The sequence below is a fragment of the Monodon monoceros genome, unplaced genomic scaffold, assembly GCF_005190385.1.
Source record: "Monodon monoceros isolate NGI ecotype Baffin Bay Population unplaced genomic scaffold, NGI_Narwhal_1 Super_Scaffold_22, whole genome shotgun sequence".
In the NCBI taxonomy this organism is placed as follows: domain Eukaryota; kingdom Metazoa; phylum Chordata; class Mammalia; order Artiodactyla; family Monodontidae; genus Monodon; species Monodon monoceros.
In genome coordinates, this window is record NW_021703779.1 from 93,723,778 (window position 1) to 93,741,587 (window position 17,810).

The 17,810-nt window shown below is 42.3% G+C and overlaps 1 protein-coding gene across 3 annotated transcripts in view; it reads right to left on the bottom strand.

Annotated features, from left to right (window-relative positions):
• The window catches only part of DCX (doublecortin), a 114,807-nt gene extending 101,216 nt beyond the window's left edge, over positions 1 to 13,591 (bottom strand). For 2 of the 3 annotated variants that reach the window (XM_029240718.1, XM_029240720.1), the window contains exons 1-3: positions 13,561 to 13,578; positions 11,394 to 11,779; positions 2,394 to 2,734 (exon numbers count right to left, since the gene is read on the bottom strand). In XM_029240718.1, the coding sequence (XP_029096551.1) occupies positions 2,394 to 2,734; positions 11,394 to 11,757 (705 nt within the window). In that variant the 5' untranslated portion in view covers positions 11,758 to 11,779; positions 13,561 to 13,578. Of the gene's footprint in view, positions 1 to 2,393; positions 2,735 to 11,393; positions 11,780 to 13,560 lie in introns of all 3 variants that reach the window. The other variant, XM_029240719.1, reaches the window with a different exon arrangement.
• Positions 13,592 to 17,810: the final 4,219 nt, after the last annotated feature.

Here is a 17,810-nt window from a genome sequence, read left to right on the forward strand (position 1 = left end):
GGAACATGGGCTTCCCTGGTGGCGCAGTGGTTGGGAGTCCGCCTGCCGATGCAGGGGACACTGGTTCGTGCCCCGGTCCAGGAAGATCCCACATGCCGCAGAGCGGATGGGCCCGTGAGCCATGGCCGCTGAGCCTGCACGTCCGGAGCCTGTGCTCCGCAAACGGGAGAGGCCACAACAGTCAGAGGCCCGCGTACCACAGAAAAAAAAAAAAGAGAAGGAACAGTATGTGCAGAGGCAGTGATGCCTGCTCCCTTGCGCACTCCTCCCTGACGTGTCTGTACACACACCATATCATACTCTGGCATTTCCTAACGTGTTCCCCAAAGAAACGGGAACCAATCCTTGAAAGGAGTTGGAAAGCTTGCTGTAGGATGAAAATCCACCCATCACTGGACTGGAGCTTGTTTACCTAAGAGGCGGAGGTGTCCCTTTATTTATTATTAGGGACAATCACAGAATGCTGAGGTATGGTACATCCCACAAAACGCTGGAAATTTGTGGTAAGAATGATGAAGGTAAAGTAGGGGGAAGAGTGCTAACATTTATTAATATATATGTAAATTGTCTGACAATTTACATATTTTCTCAATGATGAATTGTATGCATACGTATTTACACTGCGTGTTTTGATTTACAGAGTGCTTTCATATCCGTGATTTCGTTTGATCTTCATGAGAATCCTGTGAACATGGGTAGGGCAGGTGTGATTAGCCCCTTTGTACAGAGGAGAAGCGTGAGCCTCAGGACAGTTACGTGGTTGGCCCAACATCACAGAGTAAGTGGCAATACCCAGATTAGAAACTAAGTCTTCTAAATCCCAGTCTTACGTGCTTGATTTGTATTTCTCATGTACTTCTTCGAGAGGCTGAAGGTACAAGGAAGCAGAGTTATACCTAATGTTACAAAAATCTTTCGAAAAATCACAGCTGTTCAACAGTGAAATAGGCTGTTTTATGAAATTAAAATGACTGTAGAGTATATCCTTGCCATAGGAGGGAGATTAAATGTCATGGCTTCTAGAGTTAGGGTCACCCTCAACTCTAAGATCCACTGATCATAAAATTCCTAGACCCTACTTCTCCGAGGTGAGGTTTATGACGATTAATCCTGTTCCTGGACAGCTCCTGTTCATCATACACTTGGTCCTCAAAAAAGAGATACTCTTAGATGCTTAGGAGTTAGAACTCTTCCCATCGCAGATAAACCCATTGCTGTGGTACAACAAACACAGATCACATACAACCAGTACCTCCAGGTTTCTCTCAGATCACAAAATGGTGGCGAACAGATAGAAGCCACACATTTATCCAAATTACCACGTATATGAGTTTGCATTTTCCCAGAAACTTAAAATCTTGCAGCACACAGTATATATCAGAGATTATGGGAGGAGGCACAGTTCTGCATTTGAACACTCATCATCCTGATATGGTGAATCTATTTTTTTTTAAGAATCTATATAGTTGCTCAAACACCGAAGGTATTTTAAGAGGTAGAAAGTATGGACTGATAATAATCCACACTTGTCTTATCTGATGAGGGACCAGGATTCTCTTGACAGCCAAAGAAACCAGCCACTGTTCCAATTCCCTTGGAACATTTTTTGTCATATATTTACAGCTCCCTGTGCTCAAGGGAATGGTGCATCTGTCTGATGGAGACGGCTGGCTGCATTCTTTCCCAGATATTAATATAGGTGGCACTTTAGTAGCATAACCAATGACATGAAGAACCTGATTTGGAGAGAAACAGATGGCACCATCTTTCTTGGGCTAATTTTAGGATCCTGAAATAGTCCCTTTCCACACAAACCATCAGTGGAACCAGATTAAGACAGCTATGTCACATGGAAAAGGGAGAGAGAAAAAATGTGGTCTAGTGTGAGGCAAAGACGACAAACCAGAAACCTCAGTGCTTCCCTTCATATTCTCCTGTCATAGAATATGAGGGTCACTTCCACCTCTTTTCATCAGAATGGATGCTGAATACCAATGTAAGAGTATCTAAGAAGAAATGAGTGGGCAAATCTCATTTCTAGTCACATACATTGAACAATCCAGGTTGCATCATGCACTAGCTAAATTCACATTCCAAGGAGTTTGTAGGACCTAGGCTCCAACACATCTTTTCTTAGCAGATAAGGAAGCTTGTAAGTGACCATTCTACCTGGTAAGTCAGAAACAGATTGAATTTCAAAGCCTCACATTCCTGGTCCATTGCTTTGTCTGCTGAAAAGACCTTTCTCCCAAATGAGACATAATATATCAGGTAGGGATGATGAGAGGTAGAGGAAGAGTCTCCCAACCAGAAATGATGTCCGAGGTGTAAGATGGTCAGCCAAGCATTTAGAACAAATGAGAAGAGGTATAATCCGGGGGAAAAGCACCTACCTGTTTTCCATCCAGAGTGTAGAGTTTTTTGACAACCCCGGTCTCTAGTTTGATGGCTTCAGTGATATCAGTGAGGACTTGCTCAAAAGAGTGGGCTGTCTTCTTGTTCAGAAGCACACGCACAGCCTTCCGAGGCTTCACCCCACTGCGGATGATGGTCACCAGCTTGGGGCGCACAAAGTCCTTGTTCTCTCTGGCCTGGGCACTGTTGCTGCTAGCCAGGGACTGAGGGGCTTTCATATTAGCAGATGTCTTCACATTGACAGACCAGTTGGGATTGACATTCTTGGTGTACTCCACCTTTTTAAAGAAGTTGTCTGAGGAGCAAACATAGCTTTCCCCTAAGGGAAGAAATAAGTGGTGATTAGTTTAACAGCAGGTATATGGACTATTCTAACCAAACTAATACACACTGACCTCGAAGTAGGACTTCTGGAAAAATGGTGATAATAACAAACTTCACGTGCAATTCCTAATTAGGCCCTCTAACAACTGGGCTCATTCAAATTCAAGAGCAAGTCATCGGCAAAATATTCTTCATCATAATGGCATACTCAGTTGAAAAAATCCTGTAAAGCTAAGGGTCCCAAGGATAATGAACATACCTAAGTATAATCTAACAAGTGGGGTTCTCAAGTTTGATATGATCTCATTTGAATTGAAAAGTTTACATTAACTCCTAGGATGTGTGTTAATGTCTAGGGGCATTACTAGAGCGTTTTTAACATGTCTCTATTTCTTAATGTTCCTGTCCTATTTCTGGACTCACAGCCCTATTTGTTATATTATGAACTGAAGAGAACTTTCAAAATCAATACATTTTTATTCCAAGTCAAAGTGACCAAAGTAACGTTGTGTATTGGGCATACAGTGCAAACTTGCCAAGAAGCCCGATTGTACTTTGTACAGAGTATATGGCAAAGCAGTAGAATACTAAAATGTGAAATGTGTGTGTGTGGTGAATGCATGTATGTGTGTATCATTGTGTCTTTTACCCCCATACCCAGGTGGAGAAACTATCTAAATAACAACCTGTAGACACACACACACACACACACACACACACACACACACACACTATTCCTTGCGTCTGCAAGTCTAGCTCTTGCTTGAGAAATGCTCTCCCCTGTTTCCACCACCCACCCCTCATCTTTCCATCTTCCTGAATGCCACACACTAGCTCAGTGTACTCAGGGCCATCTTCACCAGTGCTCACCCTTGGCTGCCACAAGTAATGAGGTGGAGATGTGAGAATACACCATACAGCCTGATTTATGGATTGGAAGGATCTAGTGTAATTTTCACATTTATCATGGGCTAGAGGAAATGACTAGTACAGCGGAAGAAATGCAGGGGCCAGAGGCAAGAGGAAGGGATTAGACACCTGGGACTAGAAGCTGGAGAAAAGAGGAAGAGAGGCTCAGCCTCGGGGAGAGACTATTGGAAAAGGTTGAATTTTTTGAGTGAAACACATTAGCCTCAAGGTATACAGAAGTTCATCCAGAGGTTGAGATGCAGAAAACCAGTGTGACTGAATCAGGCTTAACTCATCAGTAATAACGCTAAATCGATCAATCAATCAATCAACCCGAGCCCGTGCAAAGAAAGCATTAAACACAATTATAATCTGATGGCTCTTCCTTCGGTCTCAGCGGGAGAACCGAGCAGAGACATTCACAAACGCCGGGGCTGATGATTCACTCCCTGTGCAAATATTGATTGCTTTGCTGTAGCACCAAAGCCTTTAAGTCGTGTTAATTGATAAATTTCTCAGTTAGTGCTCAGAGAAGATTCAGTGAGATTCTGTAGGGCACCTTTGAGGACATTTATATGTGTGTGTGGAGCGGGAAGGTAAGTGGCTTGTAACGTATGCAAAGTGGCTTCCAACACTGCTCTGAGTCCCAGATGCTGCTAGCGTTCTGTCTTGACAAGGGGACCAAGGCATGGTTTGTAGGTGAGCACAGGCCCTCACTCCTGCACCTGGTGCATGCATGCACAGCCAGGATGGGGCGATCAAAGACCGCAGCCTAAAGAAACCCTAATTTCTCTGGCTGCCACTGGCTAACCCAATCCTACACAAGTGATTAGAGGATGTGGTCTTTAATTTTTGACTTAAAGGATGAAGGGACCCTTTCAATTCCCCCATATATTCACAGCCAGTATTCCCCATACCCTAGAAATGGCACTCTACCAGATGCACGGGCAACTTCCACGAGGTCACTGCCTCTGAGTCAGATGTTTTCCGTAATTTGTCATGTACTTTGAAACTCTGTCAGACAACTGGTGGTGTGCAAATGTATGAGGCTATATATTTATGATTTCACTCATCCACAGTCTCCTCTGGAGAGTCAGCTGCGCAGCCCTATTAGGACTCTGGACTTTTTTTGCTCCCATCTCTTAAACCTCTTAAGCCTCTGAACTATGAGTATGATTAACCATCCCCCGTGAAAATGAACATGATGGCAGACAGCTATAGTATCATATGGCACCCAAGAACTTTTCAGAGGGCCCAGCTCTCAGCCAAATCTACGTTGAACACTTTCCAACAGCACATTTTAGTCTCTCCACTCTCTTTCCTTTTGGCCCCAATAAGAAGTAATGGAAAAAGAGCAGCTGACGTGATGTCAGTCACAGTGGGGTCCCCCAATATTTCCTAGTTGTGTGCCCTTGGGCAGACTAACCTCCCTTGGCTTCAGTTATTTGTCTGCAAAGTGGGGATGATGATAACAATACCTACCTCTTAAGGTTGTTCTGAGGCTCAGAGCAGGTGATGCATGATATGCAGGGCTGAGCCCAGAGTCTGCTACATAGTAAGCACTTGACAAATGCCAGCTATCATTATTATTAAGGCCCTAATCTGAAGGAACAGAGAGAGAACAAGAAAAAGAGCTAAGAGGGAAAGGAGGAAGAAAGGGTGGAGAGAAAGGACATGAAAAGAGGAAGAGTAGAAGCTGAAGGAAAGAAAAGCAGCAGCAGCAAGGGCAACCATCTTGGAACTGAGCTATAATCATTATATAACATGAGCACTGCCCGGGACCCAGGCTTCAAAGATCATATTTCCTGCTGGCTGAAAGGAGGCCTCCAGTTGCGTCAAAGGCCAAATGTGGTAGCTTCACGGATAACACCTAGCAAAGCCACTTGCTGCCTCTGCTGGTGCACACTGAGGGCAGAATATCTTTTAAGACTATCTTTTTTTAGAGCAGCTCTAGGTTCACAGCAAAATTAAGGGGAAGGTACAGAGATTTTCCATATGCCCCCTGCTCCCACACATGCCTCCCCCGTTATCTGTATCCCCTACCAGAGGGCAGGATGTTTGTGGTGGTTGAGGGGGAGTCAGATAGACCTGGATTTAAATCCCAGGCAGGCATTTACAAGCTGTATGACATCAGGCAAATCATTTAATCTCTGAGTCTCAGCTTTTCTGTCTACAAATTGAAGCTATTGCGCTAGGTGACGTCTAAGGCCCTTCCAGCTCTTAAGGTCTATAAGAAGGAATTTTCATCTCTTTTCCATCTCAAACAGGCTCTAGGAGATAAAGTTGTTATGGTACTTACATGTTAAAGAAAAGAAATAGGGGCCCACCACTGAGGACTCTCCCCTTGTACTACTGGAAAGACATCAAATGTGCTGCTTCTCTGGACCAAAGCTTCCTGGTTCTGTGTTGCACCTTTACACAGCTGGGTTCCCATCCTGCCACAGCTTCCAGGGGCCATTTCCCACTCATTAGAAGCCTAGAAGGAAAGCTGGCTTCAGAGCCAAGCAAGGTGACAATCTGCTGGAATCGACAATCTGCTTCAGGGCGAGGGGGTAAGGAAATGAAGTCATGGAAGCACAGCTGAAAGGGCAGGAAGGGAACAAGCTATGGGCTCAAGATGATCTAATGTCTACCTCCCTTCACTTTCAGGAAAGCTCCATTTTCAAAAACATTAAACATGTTTATAGCTGCTCAGTGCAAAAGCACTTCTGCCTGGGCTTTCTCCTCTTTTCCTGGGCTTTCTCCCTCAAGAAGGAAAATATTAAATGGTGGTTTATTGTATTATCAGGTCTATTAGTGATGTATCACTCTCCCAGGTATCTTAAAATCCTCCTCTTTGGCAGTGTGCTTGCTTTAGTAGTTAGAGGATAAATTAGTGAGAAAGTGGTTTCATCTCATTGGAACAAATGGGCTATGGCAAAGAAAGTGGATCATAGCTGGTGTCACCATACAGATCTTCCAACAAGACCGTCACAATTGTAAATATTCTGTCCCATGGTCTGCATAATAATGCTCAAAAGGACACCCCTAAGATTGATCTGGGTACTTACATACGAGGAAGTGGGGAAGGAATTAGACAGTACATGAAGGAAGAATAATTCTCCAATGGAAGGCTAAACAAGACAAAACGAAAAGTCACTGGTGGATTTCATTCACTGACCCACTGGGAATATGGCTAATACGTATATGGCCACATTCTGTCTGGCTTCATGAAGACTGTTCGTGTACCCAAGGAGCTGTGGGAAAGCTGACATCAATAACCTGACTTTGGTCCAAAATGGTCCCCTTAATACTTTCAGTATCTAGCAGCAGACAGTAGACTAGAGGCATTAGACAAAGGAGTGCCACAAGGCCAGAGAGATTATTAACCAATTGCTTTCTATTTCATTTTATTTTAGGCTAAATACTTAATAATGTGGCCATTTGGAAACACAGTATGTTCTATGCTCCATCATTCCTTTAAGATCTACAAATCAAAAAACAAAAACAGGGCTTCCCTGGTGGCGCAGTGGTTGAGAGTTTGCCTGCCGATGCAGGGGACACGGGTTCGTGCCCCGGTCTGGGAAGATCCCACATGCAGCGGAGCGGCTGGGCCCGTGAGCCATGGCCGCTGAGCCTGCGCGTCCGGAGCCTGTGCTCCGCAACGGGAGAGGCCACAACAGTGAGAGGCCCGCATACCGCAAAAACAACAACAACAACAACAAAGGTTTAGGTATTGCTAGGAATTCCCACCATTGTACATAGCTGAAGGGGACCGTCAAGATCACTTAATCTAGTACTTCCCAACTTTAAGTGCTCATAAGACTCACCTGGGGAAATCTGTGAAAACAGACTCTGGAGCACTAGCCCTGAAAATTCTGAGTCAACAAATCCGGGGCGTGGCCCAGGAATTGATATTTTTCTAACGCTCTAAAAGATTCTGAAAGGCAGCCAGGTTTGGGAGCCACTGGCTATTCCAGCCCTTCACTGGCATCATCATTTTTTTTAATTGGAGTGTAATTGCTATACAATGTTGTATTAGTTTCTGCTGTACAATGAAGTGAATCAGCTATATGTATACCTATATCCCCGCCCTCTTGGACCTCCTTCCCACCCACCCCCATCCCACCCATCTAGGTCGTCACAGAGCACCAAGCTGAGCTTCCTCTGCTTTATAGCATGTTCCCACTAGCTATCTATTTTACGCATGGTAGTGTATATATGTCGTTCCCAATCTCCTAATTCATCCCACCCTCCCCTTCCCCACCCCCTGTGTCCACATGTCCGTTCTCTACGTCTATGTCTCTATTCCTGCCCTGCAAATAGGTTCATCTGTACCATTTTTCTTATTACTATTATTTTTTTTACATCGTGAACAATAATAGTCCCTCGTAGCTGTAGTTTTACCTTGTCAATGTGTTTCCATATTTATCATCTAATTTTATCCTCACAATCACTCTAATAGATAAAGAAGGCAGGTATTATTAGTCTCATTTTACAGGTAAGAATATTACAATAGATATACAAAATGTGGTCTATACATACAATGAAATATTATCCCTCAAAGAAAAAAAGGAATGAAGTGTTGATACATGGTATAGCATGGACAAACCTTGGAAACATTTTGTAAGTGAAAGAAGCCGGTCACAAAAGACCATATAGTGTATGATTCAATTTACATAAAATGTCCACAATAGGCAAATCTGTAGAGACACAACGTAGATAAGTTGTCACCTAGAGCTGGAGAGAATACGGGAAATGGGCAGTGACAGCTAATTGGCACAGGGTTTCTTTTTGGGGTGATGGAAATGGTATAAAATTAGATTATGGTGATGGTCTCACCACTTGTAAATTTTTTAAAAGTCATTGAACTGTACACTTTCATTGAACTGTACACTTACGTTGGTGAATTTTACAGTATTAAGTTATACCTTAATAAGGTTGTTTTTTTTTACGTTGTTTTAAAAAGAGAGAACATTAGTCACAGTGATGATAAGGACAAACTTATAGTCATGTAGCTTAACCAGCTATAAACTAGGATGACTCAAATAGTACCAGCCACCCTTTATTGAATGCTATCATGTGCCAGGCAGAATACTAAACACTTCGTATCCATTGTTTTATTTAATCCTCAAAGCAGTTACTCCCACTTTACAGATGAACAACTGAGGCTCAGGGAGTCTAAATGGTTTCCCCCGAGTTCACACAAGCTAGCAAGTGGCAGAACTGGGATTTGAACCAAATCGGATTCCAAAGATTTCTTTTCCTATTATAATCTTCTGCCTCTAAGATGAGAACCCAATGCCTCTGACTCTTCACCCAGGGATCTTTCCAAACTTTTTCAATTTGAAGTCTCTTGGGAAGCAACATGTATGAATTACTATTTTAAAATCTTTCTTTTAACCTCTTCCAAAGGTGAAAAAAGTAAAGGACTTCTGTCCTCCATTCCTACAGTTGCAAAGGACAAAAAATAGGAGAGAAAAAGACCCTTTTTCTTTATCCTCTTCATATCTGTACCTTTTCCCATCTGGCTCTGTGGTAGTGGGATATTGGTCACATTTCTCAATGCTGCCCCAGAGATACCCCAGAATTTCCTTGACTGAATGGGCCATACTCAGGACTGAAAGGGCACTGAGGGCCACTGCAGTTTGTGGTTGTACGTGACTTGTGGATAAATGCAACTGAGCCTTATTTACATTCTGCATAGTCCAGAAATTCACCAGGAAGTACTACTACTGCACCCGGGAGTGGTAGATAAGAGGAGTACAGTCTAGCAGGACTCAAAAGGATCAAGAGAAAAGGAAGCTGCAGTCTTCAAAATTGTATTTATTACCTATATTGAGCTAAGATTATCACAACACACACCCCAATACACACACACACACACACACACACACACACAGAAATCCAGGGAGGAAAATCAATATCAAGGGCTAGTCCTTGAGCAAGACATGTTAAAAAATGGATTTGGGGGAGTGGGCAATCTGTGCATGACACCACTCTAATATCAGACACAAGAACATTCTAATCCTTGCTCCAAATACAATGTCACTTGATTCAGAATTCTGCCCGAGCATGTATCGTGGTCTTTAAAAGATCGCAGCTAGTGGAAATGATGAGGACATACTGGGTGATTCAGGGTGCTTTGTTTATGAAAATTCTTACAGAGAAACCCCTCCAGTTTGACTGAGATGTGGATTTTCCAGTGACAAAAGACACACACCCTATCGATTACGCTGTTGGACAGCTCCCTCAGCCTAGCTTCAAGTCCTTCAAGTTTGCCCTGACTCTCCTTTATTTTAAGATATTTGCTAGGATGGCCAATCCTTCAATGTTCAGAAGAAGCCTAGGATTAACCTCCACCTGGCCATCCAGCACCTGATCAAATAATCTAAGCCTCCTCAGCATTGTTTCTCAAGGTCAGCTTGAAGAAAAACCTCAGACTTGAATCCCGAGACCTAGATCCAGTAGCCATATGGACACTGTCTTATAAGTAACTAGCCCCAAATCACTCAACCTGACTTGAGAAACAGCAGCTACTTGCGAGAATGTGGTCTTGTACAAAGGAAGCCCTCATGCTCCTTTGTCTCTAGAAACACAAGAAACCTAGAAGCAGTGAAGCAGAGGCGGGGCACTCCCATCCGTACCAAGTCCTTTAATGTGTTGTTTCTCCTTCCTTGCCGGCTGTTTCAGAGAGATCTGCCTGTTCTAAACTCATCTTTGCTTGGGGGAATGGAAAGAATGAGGAGGGAGGGCTGGAGCGTGGGAAGAGGTTTTGGGGGGAACATTTTCATTATCACCACTCCTGAGTGCTGTCCTTTAAAGTATTGTCAGGTTAAACTGATCACATATATTACACCCATTAAAAGGTGGGGTAGGGAGGCATCCTCAAAATACTTGATTTGATAAAGTAAAATATTAAGACCATGTCCCAAGATCTATTTTTCTAAATGATCACAAAAGAGACTTCATGGCTGGGCAAGTTTTGGTAAGAGCTGGCATTTTCCCTATATTTGAGTTGGGTACACAGGTTGTCAGGATTCTCAGCAATCTTGTCATAAAATTCGATTGCAAAACCAAAATCTGACAAGGATTTAAACAGATTTAGGTACAGTGAGTCAGTTCCTATTCTAATAGGGATAGTCTTTATTAAAATACCAGACATACCTACAGCTTTTTTTGGTATTTCTCTCAATGACCTCAGCCTTAGGGACACACCCTGAAGTGGGCTTTTTAGAAGCAACAGCTGAGCAGTGACCACTTACCTAAAAGTATAATCCTCTGTGAATACGTCCAGGAAGTCCAGCTTTTAGGGTGCATATTTCCATGAGTTGCAATTCACAGACAGTCTCTCAGCAGTTCAAAGGATATTAGCATATAATATTTTCTCTCTGTTAACCCAACCAATCTTCCTTCCTCATTTTATACCCCTAATGATTTTATGGTCTGCCTCAATAGTGCTATTTATATTTAACTATGAACACATTCTAGAGTAAATGACACAATTCAGATTTTTCTTTGTATACCCTGGGAGATAAACACAATGCATTATCATCACCAGCCACACTTCAACGCCAGCCGAAACTGAAGACCATGAAGGGTAATGGCTAATGATTCTGTCAATGCCTATAGAATTAGAAGTCTAAGCAGCAACCTTGTGTTTTTACAAACACATTTCCCAATTTCTTTTAATAAAATCCAAGAAATGTACCCATAACTAACGATGCCACCTCCCACTAAGGGCCACCACCCACTCCTTGAATTACCTTCTTCCAGTTCATCCATGCTTCCGATTTTCCTGGATCCATCAATGGTGTAAATGTAACGCACTCCCTGAGGCAGGTTGATGTTGTCAGACAGAGATCGTGTCAGGTCAGCCAGCAAGGCGTCGAAGCTGCGAAAACGGTCAGAGGACACAGCGTACACAATCCCCTTGAAGTAGCGGTCCCCATTGCGGTAGAAACGTACCTTCTTGGCTTTCTTCTCGTTGCTCAGTGCCTGCAAGGTTCGGGTTCGGTAGAAGCTACAATGGGCGCTGTGAGTGGGGCTAGGCAGCCCATTCATCCGTGAGCCTCTCATGTTCCTGGATGTCTTATCTCTTTCATCAAAATGTCCAAAATCAAGTTCCATATTTTGGTGGAACCTCAGAGACCTGAGTGTTGGAGAAAAGGGTGGGGATGAAAAGAAGCAAAGAAAAAGGGGTGAGGAGGAAAAAAAAAAAAGAAAGGAATTCAAATATTAGCCAGATCCAGATCTGCAATCTGCTGCTTGTGAAAAGAACTGGTTGAAAAAAGCCCGTGACCCATCTGCTGCTTGCCCCTGACCTGCAGGAATATTGATTTTAATAGAAAAGAAGGAGGGGCTGGAGGGGTGCTGCTGGCTATGGGCACTGGGGTGAGAGATGGGGAGGGAGGCACTTCTGGCACTGTTCCAAACACAGGAGAGGGAGGGATTTTGAAATAGCTTAAAATCCTGGGACTTCCTGACACTGGCTCCTATCAAATTGTAACTTCAGGCTAAATACATTAAAACTGGCATCTGTTTCCTCACACATGCCCACATGACTAACGCTCGTAAATGAATCCATAGCCGACAAAATCCCCCTTGAAGGGAACAGAAGGACCTAGCCAAGGTTAGCATCTCTAGCTCAGGAAGCAATCTTTGCATCTTAGTAAAATGACTATGAAAGGGGAGTGTTTTAATTTTATCCCAAACCCTCTTTCCTACTCTAATGTGTGCATCCCCTCCCCCCCCAGAATAAACTGGAATTCTCCTTTAAAGGGACGGCCTCTAGGGAATAGCTAGAGTCTTTGTGCTATTCATCAAACCCCTTCCCCACCAAGCTGGTGCAGCTATCCGAGATTCATAAGAAATAAGCTGAAAAAAGAAAGGGATTAGAAAAATCAGTTATTTAACGAGTTATTAGTTCTGCTTTACTCCTGGTATCCGCCCCCCCTTCTTTATGTGCTCTACCCACCCCCACCAATGATGCAGCCCCACCTCTTAATGGAATCATTTAATTGTTGAAAAATTCCCAAATGAATCCTTTAATAGCATATGGGACCTTTAGAAGCAAGCACACCTTTCATTGTTCTGGGCTTCTACCCTGAATGAAGGGGCATTTTTCCCTCACAGCAGGCAATTCACCCCAAATTTATCTATTGCCCAGGTGTGTTAGGTGAGGCAAAAGATGGTCATCTGTCAGATTTGCTTTCCCCCTTTCTGCTGGAAGGAAGGAAGGAAGGAAGGAAGGAAGGAAGGAAGAAAGAAAGAAAGAAAGAAAGAAAGAAAGAAAATCACAATATGAAACCAAATACAACAGAAGCCCCAAACGCTAGCAAAGGTAGTGACAGCCTAGGAACCAAACTATTAACATGCATGGCACAGATGGGGATAAAAGGACTCACAAAGCAAGCAGGGCTCAGCTGCTACACACTGCCACATTGAGATATTTGCAAGGGACCAGGAAGACAGGAGATAAAGGAAGACTGGTGCCTAGCAGGTTTGCCAGGCTTGCTCCCTCTATTCTCCCAATGTCACCATGACCTGTGCTGAGCTCAGCATTGTCTCTGTCAGACAACCTGCAGTGTAAGAGACCCCACCTCCTCAAGACAAGTAGCAAGCATTTCCCCAGGCGTGCCAGCAACGCTTGGCTTTGCTTTAGAATCTGGGGTGCTATTATTCTAAAATCAACATCACAGTGCAAACAAAGGAACATCAAACTCACTTTTCTAAAGGAATATCCCAGGTAGAGGCTTAGGAAAAAATCTGATAGAATAAGGCCAAGAAAAAAAAAAAAAGAGGGGGGAGATAAGAGGGAAAGAGAGAGAGAGGACACACCGAGAGAGGCAGAGAGAGAGAGCTTTGCCTTGTGCTTTTCCCGTTTGACATCTGTTACATTCTCCCTGAAAATCACTGGAAAGCCCCACTCACCGGTTTTCTGCTGGTTGGGTGGAGATGCTGAGAGAAAGAAAACCAATCTCTCTATGCCTTTGTTGTCTGAGCTCCAAGCAAGAAATTCCTGCCAGGGTGGATAGATGCCTTCTAGGTCCTAGTGCCTTGTCCAGATTCTCCCCTATAACTCAAGCTTAGTGAATCTCCCCCAACCTCCTTTGATTAATTACATGCTTTTTTTTTTTTCAACTCACCGGCTGCATTAACAGCTAGAAAGGTTTCATTTATAACCAACAGGAAATTGCAGGGTAGCAAAAAGATTGCACAGGCAAGCTCAGAATGCTCTAATGAGCAACGTGCTAGTCTTTTCTTCTAGGGAACTGCCAATTTCACTTGGCCAAAACCTTGGCCTAATCTGCCTGGGGGCCAGACTCACAGTCAAACCAGGCTTCTTAGAAATTGTAGCTCTCTTCATTTAAGCTTGAGAGAAAATAATCAAATATGCAAATTCTTTATGGCATTTTAGTTCATGCATCCAACAACTGGTTGTTTGGAAATGAGGTTAGTGGAGTTGACTAAGAAGCAGTAGGAAAGGGACAAGACAAGGGAAAGTCATTCCGGAATTTCATGGAGGATGAAGTTGAAGACGGATCCCAAAGAACTTTTAGCTTGGTGTAATAATTTTGTTAATGGGATCTGCAGCGTTCATCTTTGAGAATTTGAGACTTCGTATCTAACCCAGAGACTTTTCTGTGTGAAGTGAGTCTGATGGCTACAAGATAAATATTAATAGCTCTTTCCTCAAACTGCCTATTTGTTACTAACTGGCTTCTTTATATCAAATATGTTATAAAGGGCAAGGAAGCACGCATATTGAATTCAAGAAATCAGGCCAAATTATAAGACAAAAGAAGAGTAAGGCAAGGGTGGGCTACCGTATTCACAACGGAGGCTACATGCATTAATATGTAGCAGTATTGAACTAGTCATGGTTCAATTTTTGCTTGGCTTCCAGGAAGCTCAGAGCTAATAGCATGCTCAGGAATTATCTTATGTCTGATTCCTAATATAATTAACCCTACTTTTTAGAGATAATGCTAGATGATTTATAGTTAAGCTCTTGCTATGCACGTATTTTACTGTAAGCTGCCTTAAAATGGGATTAAATATATGATTTTTCTTCTCTGGAAGGTGATAGCTCAGCAAAGCCTGAGCTATCTATGTTAGTGGGGTGTTCAGCGTCAAGTGTGCAACCTGCCCAGTCAAGTCCTCCCTACACTTTTCTGCTGCTCTCCTCTTTTCTAAATAAGTACCTCAGGGGACAACATGTGTCTGCCCTGTTTTCTTCCATTTGTTTCTGCCTTACATTGTGGCCACCTCTTGAAAACTCAGGGTTATTCAAGTCAAGGGCAGAAAAATATCAAGAAATAGAAGCAGAGAAATATGGAAATTCCAACCAATGGCTGCAACATTTTTGTCCAGCAAAGTCAATGTCTTAAATTTTTTTTCTTTCACATAGTAAGCTTTCTGTAAATACACAGCAATTGATTTTGCATCAGAACTCAAAATCATTTTATTTCTGGTGAAGATATAAGAATGGATGGGATGATAAAACTTAAACATGAAGGATTTGGAATAGATCTTAGAGAAAATTTCCTCATGATCTAGGCTTTTTAACACTACTGTGGAAGCAAAATGTCTTTAGAAGACAGTCTAGGATAGATGGCTTTGTTTGCCTTATATATACCAGAGAGCAGAAGGTGAACAAGATCAATGTTTCCCAGTGTGAGGTATGTGGGTGTTAATAGGTATTCTTTAAAAAGAGAAAAAAATTATATGGTCAAATATGTTTGAAAAGTGATGGGCTAAACAAAATTTGTTTTCTTTATCATAAACTTTTCAGGGTCTTTAATATACTTAAAACATGGTACCAGTCTCCGAGAAGGCAATTTAGTATAAAGGGCTTCCTGCTTTTTTTTTTTTTTTTAACTCAGGATCTTTTTTTTCCCCAGAACATCTCATAGACATGTTCTGTGGGAAAACCTTTTTCAAAAACTGGACTAGGTTATCTCACCAACGTAATTCTTCTCAAAGAATTCTCAGCTACTAACCAAAACTTTTTCTCTCACTTCCTCAGAGGAGAAGGATCACTGGCAGAAGTGAAAGGCTCAGGCACAAGTCCAGGGGAACGTACATCTTTCTGTATGGAAGTCAACTTTGAAGATCAAGGGAGAGTGACGATTGAGGGTTCAATGGCGTGAAGGGATTGAAGAATAAGTGCAGCAACCCCATTGTGGGAAATGTACCAGTAAGATCTTTTGAGTAATTACAATGTGCTCAGTACCACAGGAGAGATGCAGAGTAGATAACATCAGTCACTGCCCCTGAAGGACTTGAAGATTCACTGAGGAGACAGGACAAGAATATGTATCTTGCAAAAATCATGAAGGAGAAGGGCTGTGGTCTGGGTTAATCAAACTCAGGTTTAGGATCAGGGTCAGGAAACAAGACCATCATCCATCATACACACACACACAAACACACACAATCATTAGTTTACATTACCTATCAGAAACACAGTGAGTAGCATCTAGAGTAGAGTGGGATAAGCGAACAGGAAGTGAGGTTGGAAATATATACAAACGGTTTATGGGGGCCAGAAAACTATAAAGTGCATAACAGAAGCGGTGAATAAACGTAGAGCCAGACCATGTTCATGAATGGCAAGATGCAACGTTGTAAGGGTATCAGTCCTCCCCAGAGTAATCTATATAGATATGAAAAAACTCCAGTTAAAAACTCCAACAAGAGGGCTTCCCTGGTGGCACAGTGGTTGACAGTCCGCCTGCCGATGCAGGGGACACGGGTTCATGCCCCGGTCCGGGAGGATCCCACATGCCGCGGAGCGGCTGGGCCCGTGAGCCATGGCCGCTGGGCCTGTGCGTCCGGAGCCTGTGCTCCGCAGCGGGAGAGGCCACAACAGTGAGAGGCCCGCGTACCGCAAATAAACCCCAAAAAACAAAAAACGAAAACCTCCAACAGGAGTTTTTGTGAAATTCACAAATATCAGGTAAGTATTACCTTTTATTATGCCCCAAATAGTCACATGCCACCTCCCTCACTTCTTTCGGCTTTGCCCACATATCAGCTTCTCAACAAGACCAACCCAGACTATTCTATTTAAAGTCACAACCTTCCTCCCAGCCCAGCCCTCCGATTTTCTTTTCCCTGCTCTATTTTTTCTATAACACTTATCATCTTCCAGCATATTATATAATATGTCTATTTATTATGTTTATTATAAACCTACCCAAAGTAGAATATAAGCTCCACAAGGGCAGGAAAATTCTAATAGCTTTAATGAAATACAATTCATAATGCCAATGGTAATATTTCGTTTGCTTTTAATACTATACGCAGAGTGCTTAGAACAATGTCTAGCACAAAGTAGGTTTGGGTATTTGTTTAATTGGATAAAGTAAAGAAAACATGGACTCTTCAGGAGATGATATTGGGACAATTAACTTTCGTATGGAAAAAAATTAGATTAGATCCCCAGTTCACACCATACATAAACTCCAGATGTTTTAAAGACCTGCATATAAAGAACAGGATTGAAAATTATTAGAATAAATTGTAGGAGATTCTCTTTAATTCCTTGTGACAAAAAGACTTTCTTAACCAATATGCAAAAAGCAGAAATCTTATAGGAAAATATTGGTAAACTTGATTACATGAAAGTTTAAAGCTTCTGAAGGCAAAAGATAGCATTAAAACATGAAAAGATATGTAACAGACTAAGAAAAAGATATTTGAATCTTATATAACTGACATAGGATTAATTAATTAATATTAATTATATACATATAACCTATATATATAATAACAATAAGAAAAAGGCAAAACTCCAATAGAAAAAAAATGAACAAAGGATATGCTCAGGTTGTTCATAAAAGAGGAAACCCTAATGGCCAATAAACAGGTAAAAATATGCTCAACCTCACACATAACTAGGGAAATCCAAGTTGAAACAGAAATTGCATCTTTTACAAGCGTTAGATTGGTGGAAATTTTTAAAGTATGGCATCCCAAGTCTAGGCAAAGACAAAAAGCACCTGGAACTTTCATACGCTGTTGGAGGAAACATAAATTAGTACAATTTTGGAGAGCAGTTTTTGGTAGTAGCTAGTATAGTTGAAAATGTATATCAACCTATGATCCAGAAATTCCATTTCTAGATATACATCCCACGGAAATTCTCCCACATGTGTTCAAGGAGACAGCTACAA